The following is a 22,348-nucleotide window of genomic DNA, read 5'->3' as shown; positions in this document are numbered from 1 at the left end:
CTAGTCAATGACCTGAAGAGAGCTGGAACCACAGTCTGAAAGAAGACCATTAGTAACACACTACACACCATGGATTAAAATCCTGCAGCACACGCAAGGTCCCCTGCTCCAGCCAGAGCATGTCCAGGCCCATCTGAAGTTTGCCACTGACCATCTGGATGATCCAGAGGAGGAATGAGTGAAGGTCTGATAAGACAAAAACAGAGCTTTCTGGTCTAAACTCCACTTGCCGTGTTTGGAAGAAGAAGAAGATTGAGTACAGCCCCAAGAACACCATGAAGCATGGAGGGAGAAACATCATTCTTTGGGGATGCTTTTCTGCAAATAATAATAATAATCATCTTTATCGGTCATTGCACATGTACATTACAACAAAATGTGTCCTCTGCATTTAACCCATCCCTTACAGGGAGCAGTGGGCTGCCATTGTGCGACGCCTGGGGAGCATTCTGGGGCTAAGGGTCTTGTTCAGGGACCCAGAGTGGTAATCTGTGGGATACGAACCTGGATACAAACCTGGCCCCCTTGTGTCCCCTCTGGAACACAAACCTCCTGTTCTAACCACTAGGCCACCACGCACCCCAGGACGACTGCACCATATTGAGGGGAGGATGGATGGGGCCATGAATCAGGAGATCTTACCCAAAAACCTCCTTCCCTCAAAAAGGGCATTAAAGCTGGGTCGTGGCTGGGTCTTCCTGCATGACAACGATCTGAAGCACACAGCCAGGGCAACTAAGGAGTGGCTCAAGGGCATCAAGAAGCATCTCAAGGTCCTGAACCCAATCAAAAATCTTTGGAGGGAGCTGAAAGTCCATATTGCCCAGTGACAGCCCCGAAACCTGAAGGATCTGGAGAAGATCTGTAAAGAGGAGTGGTCCAAAATCCCTGCTGCAGTGTGTGCAAACCTCGTCAAGAACTACAGGAAACATCTGGTTTCTGTACCAAATATCAGATTTTGTTTTTCTGATGTATCAAATACTTATGTCATGCATAAAATGCAAATTAATTACTTAAAAACAAAATCACACAATGTGATTTTCTAGATTTTTATTTTAGATTCTGTCACTCACAATTGAAGAGTACCTATGATAAAAGTTAAAGACCTGCAGAATCAGCAGTCTATCAAATACTTGTTCTCCCCACTGTATATGTTGGAGATGCTGGTGCATTACTAACCTAAAACAGCATATCTTCCCACGGCATTGAAACACATGGCAGATCTGCAATAATTTCTTGGGAGTATTAGAAACACATTCGTTAGTCAATTAAAACAATTAGCAACATACCCAACGCAAATATAGGTAATACAAGCTAATTTATGACATTTTAATTGGTTGTTGTTCTCCAGCTTCTCCAAGAGCCCGCCAGCAGCTCCTTTGACATGATAGCTGGGATACCTGAAAGTAAGCTACAAAAAATACATTTGTTTAATCAGCATGCTGTCATGTTGGGTGCTGGTCTTCTGGATTCTTCACCATTGCATTTTATTGGTTGTTCTGTACCCAACCGGGGTATGTTTTGCACTGACTATGTCTCAGTTTGTACTGCTTTAACAACGAATGATTTCGATTAATTTTCTAGAATCTACTCGGTATTTGTATGGAAATGTGATTTTGTAATTTTGTAATTTTTGTAAGTCATTTAGACTTATTTTGGTTTGATCTGAGGTGTCAAAAACCAAAAAAAAAAAAAAAGCAAATCAAGTGAAATACAAAGTTTTCAGAAATTGATGTACAATTAAATTATACTGTGAGACTTTTCATGATGATTTCATTGGACATTTATCTCTATATTTTAACACTGACCCAGAGCTTGTAATTATTCCTGTAAATTAGCTAGTTTAAAGTAACTAACTTGTTAGCTCCTAAGGCTGTTCAAAAGTGGTTAAAAATACTTGCCAAGTGCTGTACTGTCCAAAACAAAACTTTCAAATAATAATAAAATGGATCATTTCTAGAATGGAACACCAGCTAAAGTGGAAAGTGGAATATTTTGTTTGTAAAGGAAGTATGTGTACCAGCTTATGACACTGAACTTAAAAACATTGTTTTATCCATACAAAACAGACACTGCGGTGCATGGATGAGGATGGAGCTCAGCAGAAACCCCCCTTGGTGCTGAATTAGAGTCATTGTAATTAGACTTCACAGTTTGGAGCAACTTCTGCCAACAGACTCACTAATTTCATATAAACACTGCTCTTAAGCATAAATATATGTCTTTTTTTAACAAATGCAACTATTTCCTTAGTATTTGATAAAATAATAAAATGAACTCAAAAACTAATACTTTCTCAAGGCTAACACAGTTATTCAATTATTAAATCTAAGGGTTAAAATCCCTAAAACAAAAGATTTGAGTTTAAAAAATCTATTAATATATACATAGCCATAACAAGGTCTGTTTTATAGTGTAATTGCATCTCAAAGACACCCAAGAGGGGTCAAATCAAAAAAGAGGCAGAAACCATCAACCTAGAATTTCACACTCCTCTCAGGTTGGCGTTTCTAGGAGCTTCTGTGATTGTGCCTGCTCTGTAACTGCAGAAGTAGGACACATAGTCTGAAGAGGCAAAAGAGGGGGATGGAGCGGGGCTGGTGAGACGGAGATGAGGATGGGCTGGAGGGATCGAAGAGGAGTAACTGATAGCTATTTTGGGGCAAATACATAAAACAAGAGAGGGGAATTCTAAAATAGAGTGGCAGTGTGTGAAAAGACTGTAGGGATGAGCTTTATTAGTCAGCTAGAGATATATTTTGTGCTGGTGCAACTACAAGACTGTTAAGAAATAGTGCGGTGGGGTAATTATGTCTAAGCCTTCAAAATATATTTACCCAAGTCTGCAAGAGAACAGTGCTTTAACTTTCAATCAATGTTTTTACAGTCAATGTGATGGATGACATCTAAAACTAGGTTATTTGCTCCACAACATACATCACAGAATGCCAACTACTTTAGCACAACCTGACTACTTTTCATCTGTTGACCTTTAGTGCAGATGGATCTTCTCAGTGTGTACACCAGTTTTTCCTCTATGTGGCCATGACCAAGAGTTGTAGGGCTCATGAAGCATGCTCCATGATTAATAGAAGAACAAAAATACTCAGTTGGTTCATAGGCGTGTGCATCTATCCACAAGCAGAGCTTCTAACAGTGCAAGTTAGGTGCTTACTTTATAAGATTAACTAGCTCTAGATTTAAAGATTATTCTCAGTAACAAAATAAGGAATTGTTATTCTAATAAATGGCCTGTTCTTTATATAGTAAAAAATGAATACTGTTGTTTAAAGGTTTTCTATCTTACAACGCAGGATGGAGTGTCGAAAATCCCATCATGAATGTCAAGTTCTGTCATTGTCTTTGAAGTACAGGTCCTTCTCAAAATATTAGCATATTGTGATAAAGTTCATTATTTTCCATAATGTCATGATGAAAATTTAACATTCATATATTTTAGATTCATTGCACACTAACTGAAATATTTCAGGTCTTTTATTGTCTTAATACGGATGATTTTGGCATACAGCTCATGAAAACCCAAAATTCCTATCTCACAAAATTAGCATATCATTAAAAGGGTCTCTAAATGAGCTATGAACCTAATCATCTGAATCAACAAGTTAACTCTAAATACCTGCAAAAGATTCCTGAGGCCTTTAAAACTCCCAGCCTGGTTCATCACTCAAAACCACAATCATGGGTAAGACTGCCGACCTGATTGCTGTCCAGAAGGCCACTATTGACACCCTCAAGCAAGAGGGTAAGACACAGAAAGAAATTTCTGAACGAATAGGCTGTTCCCAGAGTGCTGTATCAAGGCACCTCAGTGGGAAGTCTGTGGGAAGGAAAAAGTGTGGCAGAAAACACTGCACAACGAGAAGAGGTGACCGGACCCTGAGGAAGATTGTGGAGAAGGGCCGATTCCAGACCTTGGGGGACCTGCGGAAGCAGTGGACTGAGTCTGGAGTAGAAACATCCAGAGCCACCGTGCACAGGCGTGTGCAGGAAATGGGCTACAGGTGCCGCATTCCCCAGGTCAAGCCACTTTTGAACCAGAAACAGCGGCAGAAGCGCCTGACCTGGGCTACAGAGAAGCAGCACTGGACGGTTGCTCAGTGGTCCAAAGTACTTTTTTCGGATGAAAGCAAATTCTGCATGTCATTCGGAAATCAAGGTGCCAGAGTCTGGAGGAAGACTGGGGAGAAGGAAATGCCAAAATGCCAGAAGTCCAGTGTCAAGTACCCACAGTCAGTGATGGTCTGGGGTGCCGTGTCAACTGCTGGTGTTGGTCCACTGTGTTTTATCAAGGGCAGGGTCAATGCAGCTAGCTATCAGGAGATTTTGGAGCGCTTCATGCTTCCATCTGCTGAAAAGCTTTATGGAGATGAAGATTTCATTTTTCAGCACGACCTGGCACCTGCTCACAGTGCCAAAACCACTGGTAAATGGTTTACTGACCATGGTATCACTGTGCTCAATTGGCCTGCCTACTCTCCTGACCTGAACCCCATAGACAATCTGTGGAATATTGTGAAGAGAACTTTGAGAGACTCAAGACCCAACACTCTGGATGAGCTAAAGGCCGCTATCGAAGCATCCTGGGCCTCCATAAGACCTCAGCAGTGCCACAGGCTGATTGCCTCCATGCCACGCCGCATTGAAGCAGTCATTTCTGCCAAAGGATTCCCGACCAAGTATTGAGTGCATAACTGTACATGATTATTTGAAGGTTGACGTTTTTTGTATTAAAAACACTTTTCTTTTATTGGTCGGATGAAATATGCTAATTTTGTGAGATAGGAATTTTGGGTTTTCATGAGCTGTATGCCAAAATCATCCGTATTAAGACAATAAAAGACCTGAAATATTTCAGTTAGTGTGCAATGAATCTAAAATATATGAATATTAAATTTTCATCATTACATTATGGAAAATAATGAACTTTATCACAATATGCTAATATTTTGAGAAGGACCTGTACATGTACCGCTTTTGATGTGCTCCTATTCTGAATAGTGAAACAATAATGGGATTAAGGGTGTCTTCTGCTGTTTCAGCATGGGATCCATTACTTTTGTTTTGGCGTCACTGTTACGTTTTATTTTTTATTTCATATTTAGGGACGCCCTGACATTTGCTCTATGTGTGCCCCCAAGTGGTCCGTCAGTTATTAGCTGAATTAATCAAAAATGAGTTAATGCCACTGGTTTCACTTTCAGTTTTAGGCATCTGGCATGCCCAGGCAAGAGAATCAGCTACAGTGTATTACAGGACGTAGTAATGTTATGACCTTGCTGCGATATTTGAGCAGCAGTTGCATTAATTTTGTTGCTGTATAGCTAATGTTCATAAGAATAGGTGGCTATTGTAATGACCTAACTGAACCATTACAATCTTCTTTTTGAATAAATCATTCAACAGCAACATCACTAACAATGGTGGTGGATGATTGTTGGCTGTAGAACCAGACTGTTCAGACTCAGCATCTGTTTAGGTGTTACTGGAACCAGTGCATATTCCTGGACAGATTTATCTTGGCATTTAAGGTCAGGCACTTCAGCAGCTACCCAGGCCATTAGCCATGGGGTTCCTCAGGGGTCTGTATTAGTACCACTACTATTTTCCTTGTACTAAATGTCAGATTCTTTAATATTTTTGTTTCACCTGTATGTTGATGACCTACATTTTGGTATGCCAGAACTACTTTAAAATGGCTGCTGTCAGGAAATGGATATCTAGAAATGTTTTGCTACTTAATGCAGCCAAAAACAAAGTGAAAGACAATAATCCAGCTAAACTAAAATATTACTATAATTTTATGTTTATTTAAATCTAATCCCAACTGTATATAAAAAAAAAAAACAGGTTGAACACTTTCATTATTTGTTAAACAAAAATGCAAAAGCCAAAATGGCACTTTGGGAAACTAAGAACACCCTTACTTCTTCAGAAGGATTTAAGAGGGAAAGTAGTAGACAGACACTGCAAATGAAAGCACTTGATTAATATATCGTAAGTTAATAATTCTGACAACCCTCATAAGAGCAGCAGTTTTAGCTCTTTGCTCCAGTGTAGCCTATAGGCATAGCTAAAATAGCAAAAGACACTGGCACTGAAACAGATGTATTTAGTTACAATTATTTCTTGCATACAAGCGGTGCAATTACTTTTTTTTAATGGTACTGTAGCTATGTTTTGCTCTTTATACTGTCAAACACATCAAGACAAAAAGTTTTTTTTTTTAGTTTGTTGTTGGTAAATAATAGTGACTCAGTTTAGCTTTGTCTCAGACGGTGTGTCAGTCGTGCCTGGGGCTTACCTGTGGCCATCTTTCCATCAGCTGCTGCAGGTCCATCGGGAATGACGCTTTTGACCTGGAGGAACTCATCAGGCTCATCCCCTCCGATGATAGTGAAGCCGAACCCCATGTTGCTCTTTTGGAGAGATGTGGATAGGAAGCTGCCTTTAAGCTGAGTGGGATCTCGGGTGAACAGGGGTTTTTCTAAAAAAAAAAAAAAAAAGAAACAAATAAATTAACTGGTTTAAATATAATCCTCTGTTTGATTGCTACAAAAGCCCATTAAAGAACCTCAAAGCTGGAGCAGGGTGGCGCTCAGAGGGCGAAGGCATGGGGAATAGCTTGTCCATTAGAAGGACGGAACTGCAGGGAAAACTGGCAGGGTAGGATTTTTACAGCAAAACAGCATCACAGGTTGGGCCATGGTGCTGACAGATGCAGGTGAGGCTCAGCAATCCTTACTCCTGTGCAGGGAACAGATGCAAAATTCACCCAAACATGATGGTCATTTGATTGCTGTCTTCCAAAGCTGAAATATGATGGGCCAGAGGGCGTGCAAAGTGCAGCAGTGGTACAGTTCACGGTTCCAATCCCAAGCAGCAAAAATCAGCAGTAAACATGCTCTCAGCAGGGGATCAGATCCACAGGAAGATGCTCTGGGAGTTTTAAGGAAAAGTGGGAGAATTTTTGAGAGGGTACGGAGAGCTGGGGAATTTCTACAGGAGCGCCTTGAGTAGTAATGAGAGGATCTCAGCCAACAAGATTAGTCACACTTAAGCAAGTCCTACATCTTTCCACCTCAGAAACAGAATGTAGCCAACATGAGAGTTTACATCCTTTGCTTGTCGTCACTGGTCCAGATTTAGACTGAGTGATTACCCTCTCTGTGTTTGTTTATGCAGGGAGATAAAACAAGTCATAGTGCACAGTCATTGCACAAATCCCTAAACTTCCTCAAGAGAAAAGCATGCGTACAGTAAGTCACGAGCGCAGGCAGCCATAAGAACGATAGTGAGCCTCCTTTTTTCCTTCTTGGCCTACTTACTGACGATGTGCCACAGGGAATAGGGGCTGCACACAGGCTGCTCGAGCAGCACGGTGCAGGCGGAGGTGTAAAGGGGCTGCGGATGCCGCTGCCTATGAGGGCATGTGTTCATCTGCCGAGTCAGAACGCTCCGGAGCGGGGACACGTCAGCGGAGGAGGAGGTGGCGTATGAAGGAGCCCTCCGACCGGTTGTTGGGGAGCGGGAGAGGTCACCAAGGCTGTGGCAGCGCTCTGGCAACGGACCGACCTGTGCACGAGGGCGTCTGGGGAGGGTGGCGATTGGGCTGGCATCCTCCACTGGTGTTAAAGTGTGAGAGAGAAGAAAGAGGAGGGAGGAAGTAAAGAGAGGAGACGAGGAGAAAGACCCTCATTGAACTGGACACACAGGGTTAAAACGAAGACTGGCTCTCCACTTGGAGGGTTGGGCTACAGAAACAAACCTTCACTTCCATAGTCCAGACAGATTTTTTTACAGCAGTACTTCCTAACGCTGGGAAACAAGAGATGGTGAAAATGGAATACTGGATATTAAAAAAACGAGTCACATTTAAACCAACAGGTTCACTTAGATACATTTAGTACGTTTCAGGTCAAGCAAGAACAATTAAGCTGATCTAACTACCAAAAAGCTGTGAAAAACAGCAGTTTTGTTTTTATTCATACAGCTCCTAACATTTTCTCTTATAAATAATAAATATTTGAAGGGATGGAAATTAAATGTCAGGATGCTGACCTTATCTAATTATTACATGTAGATGCCCAAAGGTTTATGTCCCCATATTCCACCCAGTGCTGCTCCTCTTTAATAAAAACAGACAGCACTGGTCAGACGTTTACATACACTCAGCATGACTAAGGTTAGGGTTCTCCAAAACTTTAATTGTGAGCAGCTTTTATCCATTTCAAGAACAATTTGTTCTTCTTGAAACGTGTTTGGTATAATTGTCCCGTTGAAACACCCAATGGTGTCCAAACTTGAACAATTTAGCTGTTGATCTGAAATGAAGTTGAAGAATTAGGAAAGAGGCATAATTTTTTTTATAATTTGTAATAGATCTGTATCACTAGTAGTAAAACAAACTACAGCACGATGCTGCCAACATTGTGCTTTGAAGGTGGTTTTTCTGTTGGTCGATATCTCCACGCTATGGTGATGTAAACCTATCTTCAGTGTGACCAGGCACACCCCTGACCCTGCAAACCATGATGTTGCCTTCTGTCTAAACAGCCTAGTTAAAAGGTCAAAGATGCAAAGATGTCAACAAAAACATTTCTAATTTATGGCCTATGCTTAAAAGAGTCTAATATCCAGATTTTTGCCGGAATTAAGCCAGAATCCTTATCTGATTGAGACATTTACCCAATTATTAACAGGAGCATATATACAGGGGTTGGGCAATGAAACTGAAACACCTGGTTTTAGACCACAATAATTTATTAGTATGGTGTAGGGCCTCCTTTTGCGGCCAATACAGCGTCAATTCGTCTTGGGAATGACATATACAAGTCCTGCACAGTGGTCAGAGGGATTTTAAGCCATTCTTCTTGCAGGATAGTGGCCAGGTCACTACATGATACTGGTGGAGGAAAACATTTCCTGACTCGCTCCTCCAAAACACCCCAAAGTGGCTCAATAATATTTAGATCTGGTGACTGTGCAGGCCATGGGAGATGTTCAACTTCACTTTCATGTTCATCAAACCAATCTTTCACCAGTCTTGCTGTGTGTATTGGTGCATTATCATCCTGATACACGGCACCGCCTTCAGGATACAATGTTTGAACCATTGGATGCACATGGTCCTCAAGAATGGTTAGGTAGTCCTTGGCAGTGACGCGCCCATCTAGCACAAGTATTGGGCCAAGGGAATGCCATGATATGGCAGCCCAAACCATCACTGATCCATCCCCATGCTTCACTCTGGGCATGCAACAGTCTGGGTGGTACGCTTCTTTGGGGCTTCTCCACACCATAACTCTCCCGGATGTGGGGAAAACAGTAAAGGTGGACTTATCAGAGAACAACACATGTTTCACATTGTCCACAGCCCAAGATTTGCGCTCCTTGCACCATTGAGACCGACGTTTGGCATTAGCATGAGTGACCAAAGGTTTGGCTATAGCAGCCCGGCCGTGTATATTGACCCTGTGGAGCTCCCGATGGACAGTTCTGGTGGAAACAGGAGAGTTGAGGTGCACATTTAATTCTGCCGTGATTTGGGCAGCCGTGGTTTTATGTTTTTTGGATACAATCCGGGTTAGCACCAGAACATCCCTTTCAGACAGCTTCCTCTTGCGTCCACAGTTAATCCTGTTGGATGTGGTTCGTCCTTCTTGGTGGTATGCTGACATTACCCTGGATACTGTGGCTCTTGATACATCACAAAGACTTGCTGTCTTGGTCACAGATGCGCCAGCAAGTCGTGCACCAACAATTTGTCCTCTTTTGAACTCTGGTATGTCACCCATAATGTTGTGTGCATTTCAATATTTTGAGCTGTGCTCTTACCCTGATAATTGAACCTTCACACTCTGCTCTTACTGGTGCAATGTGCAATCAATGAAGACTGGCTACCAGGCTGGTCCAATTTAGCCATGAAACCTCCCACACTAAAATGACAGGTGTTTCAGTTTCATTGTCCAACCCCTGTAATATTTATGCATATATTAGAGTTTAAATATAATTATGACCCTGTATGGATAAGAGAAAAAACATATTATATTTTTTAATTATTGCCATGTATTTGTTGCATAAACGTTCCACTCCGGAAAATAAATCATAAATTCAAAAGTCAATGATAAGTGTGTGTAATGTGGCACTGTAATGGTGAAAGAGGGGTCCTAAATTCAATAACATTTAAAAAAGGGCATATGAGACCTTGAAAGTTAAATCTTTGAAAGGTAAGATTTTATAATAAAGATCATGTGTACATGTTCTTGTTATACACTGCTCAAAAAAATAAAGGGAACACTTAAACAACACGATATAACTCCAAGTAAATCAAACTTCTGTGAAATCAAACTGTCCACTTAGGAAGCAACTCTGATTGACAATCAATTTCACATGTTGTTGTACAAATGAAATAGACATCAGGGGGAAATCTTTGGTGATTAGCAAGACTCACTCAATAAAGGAGTGGTTCTGCAGGTGGGGACCACAGACCACTTCTCAGTACCTATGCTTTCTGGTTGATGTTTTGGTCACTTTTGAATGTTGGTGGTGCTTTCACACTCGTGGTAGCATGAGACGGACTCTACAACCCACACGAGTGGCTCGGTGGTGCTGCTCATCCAGGAGCTGTGGCAAGAAGGTTTGCTTTGTCTGTCAGCGTAGTGTCCAGAGCCTGGAGGCGCTACCAGGAGACGGGCCAGTACAGCAGGAGACGTGGAGGAGGCCGTCTCCTGGAGGAGCCTCATTTTGACTTGTTTTAAGGACATTACATCAAAGTTGGATCAGCCTGTAGTGTTTTTTTCCACTTTAATTTTGTGTGTGACTCCAAATCCAGGCCTCCATTGGTTAATAAATTTGATTTCCATTGATGATTTTTGTGTGATTTTGTTGTCAGCACATATAACTTTGTACAGAACAAAGTATTCAATGAGAATATTTCATTCATTCAGATCTAGGACATGTTATTTGAGTGTTCCCTTTATTTTTTTGAGCAGTGTAGTTGAAAGCAGATTTTCACATACACTGAATAAAAAGACCAATATCTTTTATTTCTTCCTGTCAGACATTAAATCAGACCAAACATTTCCAGTTTTAGGTTGGTTAGTTTAACCAACATTTCTTTAATTTGCTTAATACCAGAATAATGAAAGAGAGACCTTTTTATTTTCTTTAAAGTAAGACATTTTCATATATTTTCTTAGTATTTGGTAAAACTGCCTAATAAGCAGGATAACTTGGGCTGAACATTTAGGGCATCTTTTACAAGCTTCTCATAATAGTTTGCCAAAAGTTTGACCCGTTCCTCCTGACAGAACTGGTTTAACTGGATCAGGTTCGTAGGCTGCCTCGCACACACCAACCTTTTCAGCTCTACCCACAAATGTTCTATTAAACTGAGAATGGGGCTTTGTGAGGACCACTCTAAAACATCGATTTTATTCTCCTCCAGGCACTTTGATAAGAATTTGGTGGCAAGCTTAGGGCCATGAGATAGTTGGATGACCCATTTGCACCCAAGTGTAGGTGATGTATTGACATGTTGCTTTAAAATTTCCACATAATAATCTTTCCTCATGATGCCATCTATTTTGTGAAGGGCACCAGCCTCACCTACAGCAAACATACCTCAATAAAATTATGCTACCACCTCAAATCTTCACAGTTTGAATGATGTTCTCAGATTACTAAGACTCCAAAATTAACAATGGTCCTTATGGTCAAACAATTCAGTTTTAGTGAAGTCAAACCATAAGACATGTCTGTAAACATTAAGATCGTTGTCCCAGAGTGCATTTACAAGCTGTAATGGCTTCTTCCTTACTGAGTGGCTTTTTAGCCCATGTCGGTACAGAGCTTCTTTCACTGTGTACAAGCTCCAGCCAGAAGCTTCACAGGGTCTTTTGCTTTTATTATGGGGTCCAGTCGGGGACACAGAACCCGTCACCTATGTTGGCCGAACATTTGCACATAATTATTGAACAGAGGAACGTGGCACCTTCAGGCATCTGGAAATTGTATTCAATCAGACTTATGTAGGTCCACAATTCTCTTCCTAATACCTTCTCTGATTTTCTGATGAGGCCACAAAAAGAAAGAATGTGTTTGAGGTGTTCACGTAACTAAATCCATAGGTGGGCCTCCAATTAACTGGAATGTTCATCCGGCATCAACTGCACATATGTTTACATCTAGAAGTAAGAATATTGTTTCTATAGTCTTACCTCTGTAGATGGTGGGAAGGGGCAGTGAGGACAGACCCTGGCTTTGCATCTGCTGCTGCTGGAGTCTCCTCTTAGCCTCCAGGACCGGATTCTCAAATTGGGTCCTTCTATTTATATGACTAGAGCGATAACAGAAACAAAAAAGTAGAAGGATATGTTTTAGTTTTTACAGTACCCTGCTGGACCTGGATCTTACCCTTCCCTCCGGGCATAGATCAGATGTCATAAACCTGGTGCTGTACCAGAATTTGCTATGATGACTAATTAAATGGCTGGACTATGTAAGATTAGATAAAAACAAAACAAAAACAATTGATTCTCAGTATTTTTTAGTAATTTTTAATTTAGCAAATTACATGTGAATCAGCAAGGAAACCTGCATATCTCTGTAAATCATTGACTAGAAGTAGTGGAATTTGCCAGCATGAGATAATTAGTCATCATTAAATATTTCCCCGACTTTATGAGACTGCATTGTGCACTGACACACACACAGGCACCATTTATCCCCCCTCTGCTTAACTTTTAATGAACACCCCATTATCAAAGTACTAATTATGTAACAGTTTTACAATGCTTTGCATGGTTACGTAAAGCAAAGAGCTCATAGTATATTTTAGCTTACAACAAAACAAGACAACGATGGCACCTGGAGAGGAAGACGAAGTCTGTAAAAGAGACATTTTTCATTTATTTTCTTAACCCAAGCATCTTTTCAGGATTCTCCAAAAACATAAAAGCTGCAAAGACTGAAATCACGATACAGGGAGAGACCAATAACATGGACACAGCACTGCAGCAGTTAATCTTAGACACACATGAGTGCAAATGCTTGCTCCTGAGTTCATCTATTAATAAAAACAAGTACCATGAGCATATCAGACACTGGCTAATAGAAAAACGAAGGCACATACTGGCTAATAAACTTCCCTCAAAGCCTGCAAGAGCTTAAATGGAGAATTTTCTTCTGCAAACTACTCATAATAAACATGATTATTGCTGCACCAACAAGCTACGCAGAAAATCAAAGGCAATATTAAAGATGCACTAAACTTACTCGACATAGTAGCTCCCGTAAATGGGGTCATCGATTTTCTCCCAACCGTACGGAAGCTCTGGGAATAAAACACAAAACACAGAGAAAACAATAATGAAGGTTTTCTTCATTCTATCATTTCAAATCAGCATATTGACTGCATGGAACAAAATGCATTGTTTTAATAGAGAGGAATCTAATTCGGAGTCGGAGGACTGGTGTCCTTTCTCTGCGGGTGAATATTTCAGATCCGTTCTGATGGATTTTAAACTAAAATGGGACAATTTCAAATATCCAGAATTTACAAGATGACTTACCCAAACCGGCATGGCCCTACCTGAACAAGGGTGAAAATCAGCCGAATTTTTTGTAAATATACAAATCCCCCTAATCCTTGATTCTTATATGTGGTAAAAATACCTCCCAGATTAGGTAAATAATTTATCCATCAGGCTGATTAATTTCTAATGAGACTGACTGATTTCTCATATTTTAAAATAGTTTAACGTAGCTTATCAATGCAAAACCTGCACCAAGTTATTCATTGATTGGGACATTGAATATTTTATCAAAAGAATAAAATCATCAACATGCTTCATGCTTTGATTTAAATAGGCTATTGCCTCTTTAATGCTGTTAATCAAAGGCATCTCTGTATGAGAAAAAGCTCCAAACATACACCAAACAGAATCGGCAGAATTTATACCCATAAATTATTAATGTCCCACATCTTCTCTGGGTCACCTAGCTTGTGTTTTGATGGGGGAACCATGAAAAGAGTTACAACTTTATTTTGGACAAGCAGAAAACCTAAGGGTGTTAAATTCCCAAGGCATTAACTGGAGCGTATTTACAGTTTCTGCAGAATTGTGCAAAAAAGGTCTTGCAGCTTTGAACTGTTCATGAAAGGCAGTTACTGACAGACGGATCAAAGTGAATGGCAGTATCTTTGGACAACTGCTGCTTTTCAAAGAAAGGTTGATTAAAATATTGACTAAAATCATGACATTCGTTCCAACACTTGCAACTTGCAAAGCTATGAACCAGAACCTGATGTGTTCAACTGTGAGAAAGTCATCTGTCATCCTTAGCGTCCACAGAGAAGCACATTTAGTAACATTTTCCTCATGTCTTCATTATTTATATATTTAAGCCTGGTTTCTGGTTACAGGAGACTCATAAAAAGTGACAACACAAATTAATTTGGTTTGGAGGATACCTAGCAACAAGGCTCTGTGCACATGCAGCTAAAAACAGGCTGAGCATCCAAATTCAATATGATCACCACTGTTCCACAACGCTTCCTCCAAGCGATAGCAGTGATTCTGTGTAGTAAAGGCAGCCACTGTGTGATGTTTTAAAACTTTGGCATCACCCACCAGAGTAGAAAAACAATATACAGGTCCTTCTCAAAATATTAGCATATTGTGATAAAGTTCATTATTTTCCATAATGTCATGATGAAAATGTAACATTCATATATTTTAGATTCATTGCACACTAACTGAAATATTTCAGGTCTTTTATTGTCTTAATACGGATGATTTTGGCATACAGCTCATGAAAACCCAAAATTCCTATCTCACAAAATTAGCATATCATTAAAAGGGTCTCTAAACGAGCTATGAACCTAATCATCTGAATCAATGAGTTAACTCTAAACACCTGCAAAAGATTCCTGAGGCCTTTAAAACTCCCAGCCTGGTTCATCACTCAAAACCCCAATCATGGGTAAGACTGCCGACCTGACTGCTGTCCAGAAGGCCACTATTGACACCCTCAAGCAAGAGGGTAAGAAACAGAAAGAAATTTCTGAACGAATAGGCTGTTCCCAGAGTGCTGTATCAAGGCACCTCAGTGGGAAGTCTGTGGGAAGGAAAAAGTGTGGCAGAAAACGCTGCACAACGAGAAGAGGTGACCGGACCCTGAGGAAGATTGTGGAGAAGGGCCGATTCCAGACCTTGGGGGACCTGCGGAAGCAGTGGACTGAGTCTGGAGTAGAAACATCCAGAGCCACCGTGCACAGGCGTGTGCAGGAAATGGGGTACAGGTGCCGCATTCCCCAGGTCAAGCCACTTTAGAACCAGAAACAGCAGCAGAAGCGCCTGACCTGGGCTACAGAGAAGCAGCACTGGACTGTTGCTCAGTGGTCCAAAGTACTTTTTTCGGATGAAAGCAAATTCTGCATGTCATTCGGAAATCAAGGTGCCAGAGTCTGGAGGAAGACTGGGGAGAAGGAAATGCCAAAATGCCAGAAGTCCAGTGTCAAGTACCCACAGTCAGTGATGGTCCGGGGTGCCGTGTCAGCTGCTGGTGTTGGTCCACTGTGTTTTATCAAGGGCAGGGTCAATGCAGCTAGCTATCAGGAGATTTTGGAGCACTTCATGCTTCCATCTGTTGAAAAGCTTTATGGAGATGAAGATTTCATTTTTCAGCACGACCTGGCACCTGCTCACAGTGCCAAAACCACTGGTAAATGGTTTACTGACCATGGTATCACTGTGCTCAATTGGCCTGCCAACTCTCCTGACCTGAACCCCGTAGAGAATCTGTGGGATATTGTGAAGAGAACATTGAGAGACTCAAGACCCAACACTCTGGATGAGCTAAAGGCCGCTATCGAAGCATCCTGGGCCTCCATAAGACCTCAGCAGTGCCACAGGCTGATTGCCTCCATGCCACGCCGCATTGAAGCAGTCATTTCTGCCAAAGGATTCCCGACCAAGTATTGAGTGCATAACTGTACATGATTATTTCAAGGTTGACGTTTTTTGTATTAAAAACACTTTTCTTTTATTGGTCGGATGAAATATGCTAATTTTGTGAGATAGGAATTTTGGGTTTTCATGAGCTGTATGCCAAAATCATCCGTATTAAGACAATAAAAGACCTGAAATATTTCAGTTAGTGTGCAATGAATCTAAAATATATGAATGTTAAATTTTCATCATGACATTATGGAAAATAATGAACTTTATCACAATATGCTAATATTTTGAGAAGGACCTGTATGTAGCAAACCTAAGGTCGGAAGTTCAACTTTCAAACATCATTGGATTTTATGCGTCAGTTGAAGGAACTCTTCTTTTTTATCATATAATATATCATATAATAATATCATATAATATCATATGATATCATAAAGATTCTTTTGGAAAAATGTACATATTAGGGCTGGAAAAAATATTTTTCAGATGAAGCGTGAGGTGTTTTGAAGTCTAAATTTCAATGAATCAGTTTAATGGGTGTCAACTTCGTTTGAGGCGAAGTTAATAAATCTGGAGGAGATGTGTTCCTGGGTGTGAAAGTCTCCTTCTGACTCCACCACACATTTCTGACCACTGTTCCAGGCCAAATTTGTGGAGTTCACTGCAGTTGCTCCTGACATGGACCTGGCTTTAAGTATAATCCATATATTTTCAAAGGGGCTGAGGGCAAGGCTCTGTGATTGCCATTTCAGAAGCTTTTAGTATGAAACTTGCCTTTGTATAACTGTCTTTTATGTTTCTTTTGTTCAATGCCATGTCATTTTTCCACCCGCTTCAGGGCATAACATTAGACATAGCTGAAGAGTTTAAGAGGCTAGAAAACTCTTGAGTGTTAAGTTCTTGAAATACCTTTGCTGACAGTCAGTGACTCTGTCTTGTATCGGTTTACATCACGAAGATATAGAAATAGATTTCTCCATGTCTAGGGTAAGTATATAAGGCAGATAAAACTTGAATAACTTTGCTGCTGATGTTCAACCAGGCCTCAAGTTAACAGCTCCTGAATCAAAGCCTGGTTTCTCTTTGCAGCCTCTCGGGTGTCTCAAAAAATTATTACAGAAGCCTAATGTCAGTCTGCTTTTTCCATTGTTTTTTATGTCTCTGGGATCATTGTCCTCTTGGACAACCAATTGTGTTCAAGTTGCCACTGTCTACCATTTGTTTTGAGGTGAAGTTGAAACATCTGGAACCATTCTTCCTTGTTCAAAGGTTCAAACTTGGTGGTTCCTTGGTTGTCAATGAGTATTCTTTCATTCAGCTGAAGGTAAGCGTTGGGGTCAATTGGATTTTCAAACAGGACAGTGACCTAAAAACAATAATCAAAATAGGTTTTGGAATAAATAAATAAACAAATTAGGCTCCTAGAATAGTCTTCTCAGTGCTCAGAAACTGACCATAAAGGATTGATCAGATATCCAGCCATATTAATTCCAATAAAATGCATGTTCCTGAAGTTTAACTTGCTATGTGATATTAAGACAAATAATAGTAAGTATCTGGTCTGGTATGAAAATACTGACAATAAACCAAAAGCTAAAGAAAAGGCTGGAGACAGTGACAAGATGGTGAGCAAGCACAGCTCAGGTGTTGTACACACAAACGGTAATAGGGACTGAATTAAAACAGATGCTCAGCTTAAAATCACACAAATTCCAATAAGTAAAGCAAATCTAATTAGGATGGGAGGGAAGAAAAAAGTGGAAAAACACCTTAAACACCTGAGTCTCCTTAAGAACCTGCAGTTAATTAGAAAGACACAAGAGGCACACCCAAATGGTTTCTGTTATGAATGGTTAATGGAGTATTTGATATTACAGCTAGACTTACTTTGTAGACACATCTGTGTGCCTCCTTTGTGGAGAAAGAATGAGGAAAAAGTGATCCAATGTGTGCTGTTCTGAACCTCTGCCTGCATCCTCTCGCTAAAAACATTGTCTCACTAGGATGCTCTATTCTTTTGACCATATTCATGAAAATACACACTTGCAATGAGAGCCATAAGGATGTCGAAGGCTCACAGTGAACGCAGCAACATTTCTCAACCCATCTCCACTCATTAAATATGAAAGAGCGTTTCATATTCTCACCTTTACTAGCTGCTACATACACACAGATTATGGTAGCACTTACACACAATATCATTCACACACGTGGGACTCACACAAGTGCAGCAGATCAAAGGGACGTCATGTAGCTCAGCAGCTTTCTAATGAAACGCTTATCTATCCAAGCGTCCACAGAAAGGCAGCATGGAGCCAAAAATGGGTCTGCTTTCAGCATCAAGAAGGCAGTAGAAAGACACGACACGGTCTTTAAAGATTGAGCAGTTTGTGACGACTCCATTTCTATTCTCATTTCTTTGATATTTGTTTGTTTTAATAAGCCGCTAAAATAATTAGCTGCAATCTGGGAAAGCTCTAAAAATGAAAGACAGGTCTTGCAGTCTGATTGTACAAAAGAAAACATGCAAAATGTGTAAACATAGTATATAAATGTCAAATTATTTCTTGACAAAAGTGAATTGATGAAATTAAAGTAATTATAGGAATTGGCTAACATGTAGCTCACCAAGAACGCAGATGTATGAAAAACACAGCCCTATCAATAGTCTCAATAAATAAATGGATGTGTATCTGAAAAAGTATCTGAAAAAGGTTTTGCTAAGGATATCAGGCTCAGCTGTATCTGTATTTACAACATTACCAAGATAAGTTTGAAAAGGAGGGATTCATAGAACAAAAATTCATTATTTCAACTGTTAAACATGTTGGAATTTATGGATCGATTCATATTCAAAACTGGTTCAAATAAGCTCCAATACAGGGCAAGAAAATAATCTGATTGCATACAGTATTTCAAAAAATATTCACATGTAGAGAGCGTGCTTATAAATAAAGGTGGCAGCAAAAGTGAATAAAAAATACATGAATGACAGATTGTGTTAAGTATATAGAGATCTAAAGTGGATGCTTTTAGGTAAAGCAACAGCTCTATTCTAAAAAAAAAAAAAAAAAATAAGAGTTACTGTATGTAATACATGAGAAAACAATAAGGATTCCTTAATTTTTAAGAAGATTAAAATAAAACCAGAACTAAGCATTGTCATGTAGAGGAGAAGAGAGCAGCAGCTTCATTGGGTCCTGCAGAACCAGGTATATGTGAGAATGTAAGGGTGAAACAGAGAAGTTGAACACTTCGGAATATAAAATAGCAGAAACCCTGTTTTGTAAAATATAGAAATACTGAACGTTTTTACTCAAAATATTTGCATGTTTAAAAAAAAGATAATTAAAGCTGCTGGTTTACTTGGTGGATACGGTTGAATGAACCACAGCATGAAAGGTCAGCCACAACCCTCCAGTTTCCACCAAGTCAGATAGAAGTTGCTGTACATCATCATAATACAAAAACACTTGAAAGCAAATCCTTTATTGACAAAGAAGTTAAACATAAACTAGTTTTGCAACCATAGTTTTTAATGTCCTGTGTTTATCCATAAATGATCTAGTTCTTGCTTCTAATGATGACTTACAATGACTAAAATATTAATAGCAATAAGCTTTTTCAAATCTTAACTTACATTAAAGAAAAGCTGACCTTTTGGTATTATAAACTGAATGTAAATCATGAAGGTCTATCATTTTAACATGAAATTTGACTGGCCATTTGTGCCCCATAAAACTCATGAAAAATGTTTTTTCTAGACCCACAACAGACTAGCTGATGGGTTCATAGCCAAAATTAGTAAGTCTATGACTTTCAGTTCACATATATTTCTTCATCGATTCAGTCATTAACAAAAATGTATTCTAATTTAAAAAAAGTAACTTATTGTGCCAAATAAGAATGGGATTGAAGCATCTTGAAGCATTTTAGTGAAAGTATTTAACTTCAGAGGAAAGAAAAATTGCACATTCATGGTGTCAGAATTAAAATCCTTTGCAGCCCTGCAGCTGTTGTTATTCAGCAGAATTTCTACATGCATGTTCTTCCTTTAAAATGTTTGTTTGATGTTACAGCTAATTGCTTCACACATTTCTTTCAATTAGCACTAGCTCATAAACACTAAAAAACTGGAGGATTGTCTTTCTGCCTTCTCTCTGTGCTCTGGCTCCTGCAGAAAATGTGTGTGAATGCTGTTTAAAACCAGCATATCAACCTAGGATGGAATTTATCAAGTTAAGCTAAAATGTTTATCCTGCAGGCACAGAAAGGGGGCATCTTCCTGCCACTAGGAGGCATCCTACAATCCTTACCACTCAATCTTTCTCTTTCTACCCTCATTCTTTCCAAAGTTTTCTTTCGCACGTCCTTGTAATAAATGAACCCTGAGAGAGACCTTTGAAGTTGAACTCCAGGCTCAAAAGTTTTTTATTCCCCTTTTCCTAATTTGGACTTGAGTGTGACAAACCCCACAGCCTTCAGACTCTGCAGGGTTTTTCTTCATTTTTTTCAGCTTTGAAAGGCAAAGATGCTGAATTGAAACATTTTCACTGCCTCGAGACCTTTCTTAAGTCACCCAAATTCGAGTTCTATCTAGCTGGATGGTGCACAGGGCACAGTTTCATTTTATGTCACCTTTGAATTGGGCGTGCATTTTAGGAGAAGAACCTGACTTGGGACTGATTAGAGAAACATTATTCTTGCCAACCCAGACACAAAATCTAGTGAGAGACACACAAGTTGCATCGCTGGAGCTCTGAATGTATATATGACATCAATTAGAAAGTCTTTTAAATGTCAACACAGAAAAAAAGTTTGCACTGACATTTGAGTAGAAGATTTAGGAGTATAAATACCATCATGTGAGGGATCTGATCTAAAGTGTATTTTTGCAGCTTGCCAGTGAGCTTAAACATAAACCAGAAATATCATCAGCTACTCTATTTTCACATAAAATAATGAAATAAGCTTAAACAACATACATACCACCTAACCTACCTAAAAAGCTCTGCACAAACTGATTGACAAAAGGCCCTTGGAACAGACATCTAAACTAGGAACTGAGGTAGAGCATTTCAGAACGCGACAGAAAAGCTCCAGAGAAACATATTGGATATATAAAAAAATATGTTTTTAAAATACACGGCCACATGCAATTCTCCTGGAACATATCAGGATAAAGATTTTATAATCTAATTTCGAACTCCATCTATCATCTATACTCACTTATCCTTGCAGGGGGGGTTAAACCAGGTTAACTCAAGCAGTGATTAGGTGGAAGGCTGGACACACCCTGGACAGGTCACCAGTCCACCGCAGGGCCACACAGAGACACACAGGACATGCATACCATGCATACACACACTCATACCTAAGGATGCTTTAGGGAAACCAGTTAACCTAACAGTCATGTTTTTGGACTGTTGGAGGAGGCTGTACTACCCGGAGAGAGCCCACACTTACTACATACAGAGAAACCCCAGGCTGGGATTTGACCCGGGACCAACTATGCCACCATGCTGCCCCCATCTCCTCTATTTCAATAACTTTCAAACCGCTTATTCATTACTGTTTACCACATTCAAAACACATCTAGATGTACAATATTTGGCTTTTGCCTCAATATTTTACCATCTTAGAAAATGAATTATTTATTTATATTTATTGACAGCCCTAAAAAATACATTTATAAAGGAACTAAATCATTTGTAAAACGTTTACTTCTGTAATTTGGTTGTAATGTCTAAAAACGTTTGGTTTCCCAGAGGCATTAATATGATGTAACACAGATGGGTTGTTTTCCTAGCTGTTTTCTAAAGGGGAAAGACAAGAGAACATCTCATTCAAGTAAGTCAGATTTAATTAGATCCTCATAAGAAAGGAAATCACTAAATGAAAATGGCAACCATTAAAAAGTTTAAAACATCTGGAGTTATGACTAATAAGACCCATACACAGTGAATGAAGGGAAGGGTGTTAAAACATCTCCAAAGTTCCCTGTTAGAAAACTATATACCAAGTATATCAACCACTAGCCAGAAGAAAACTCTTTTCTGTCCTACATTCAACAAGCTCAAGGCGAGTCTGGTTGGAAAGAACGAATTAATGTGGGGAAGAGCAGATCATAATTACTGTAGAGTACAGTGGAGGATCTGTGATACTGCGGGACTGTGTCACTTTCAAAGGCCGTAGGAACTTGTTGGAATGCCTTGTACCAGAACATCTGTGAAATACCAGGACATTTGTAAAAAGCTGGTGGATTCTACACAACAGCTGGAAAGATGGTTCTTATTTGGTCCTTTAGGAGGGTACTGATCCAAAACAAATGGCCGAATCAGTACTGAAATTGCTCAGTTGGTACA

General features: G+C 39.8%; 1 protein-coding gene across 8 annotated transcripts in view; it reads right to left on the bottom strand.

The window, feature by feature from the left end:
• The window catches only part of magi2a (membrane associated guanylate kinase, WW and PDZ domain containing 2a), a 305,513-nt gene that overhangs the window by 61,920 nt on the left and 221,245 nt on the right, over positions 1 to 22,348 (bottom strand). For all 8 annotated transcript variants that reach the window (XM_047389222.1, XM_047389220.1, XM_047389221.1 and 5 more), the window contains exons 7-9: positions 13,297 to 13,354; positions 12,240 to 12,358; positions 6,323 to 6,505 (exon numbers count right to left, since the gene is read on the bottom strand). In XM_047389222.1, the coding sequence (XP_047245178.1) occupies positions 6,323 to 6,505; positions 12,240 to 12,358; positions 13,297 to 13,354 (360 nt within the window). The remainder of the gene's footprint in view (positions 1 to 6,322; positions 6,506 to 12,239; positions 12,359 to 13,296; positions 13,355 to 22,348) is intronic.

The sequence above is a fragment of the Girardinichthys multiradiatus genome, chromosome 17 (genome assembly GCF_021462225.1).
Source record: "Girardinichthys multiradiatus isolate DD_20200921_A chromosome 17, DD_fGirMul_XY1, whole genome shotgun sequence".
Classification (NCBI taxonomy): Eukaryota; Metazoa; Chordata; class Actinopteri; order Cyprinodontiformes; family Goodeidae; genus Girardinichthys; species Girardinichthys multiradiatus.
The sequence above is the reverse complement of the archived record's forward strand: the minus strand, read 5'-3'. Positions and strand labels throughout refer to the sequence as shown.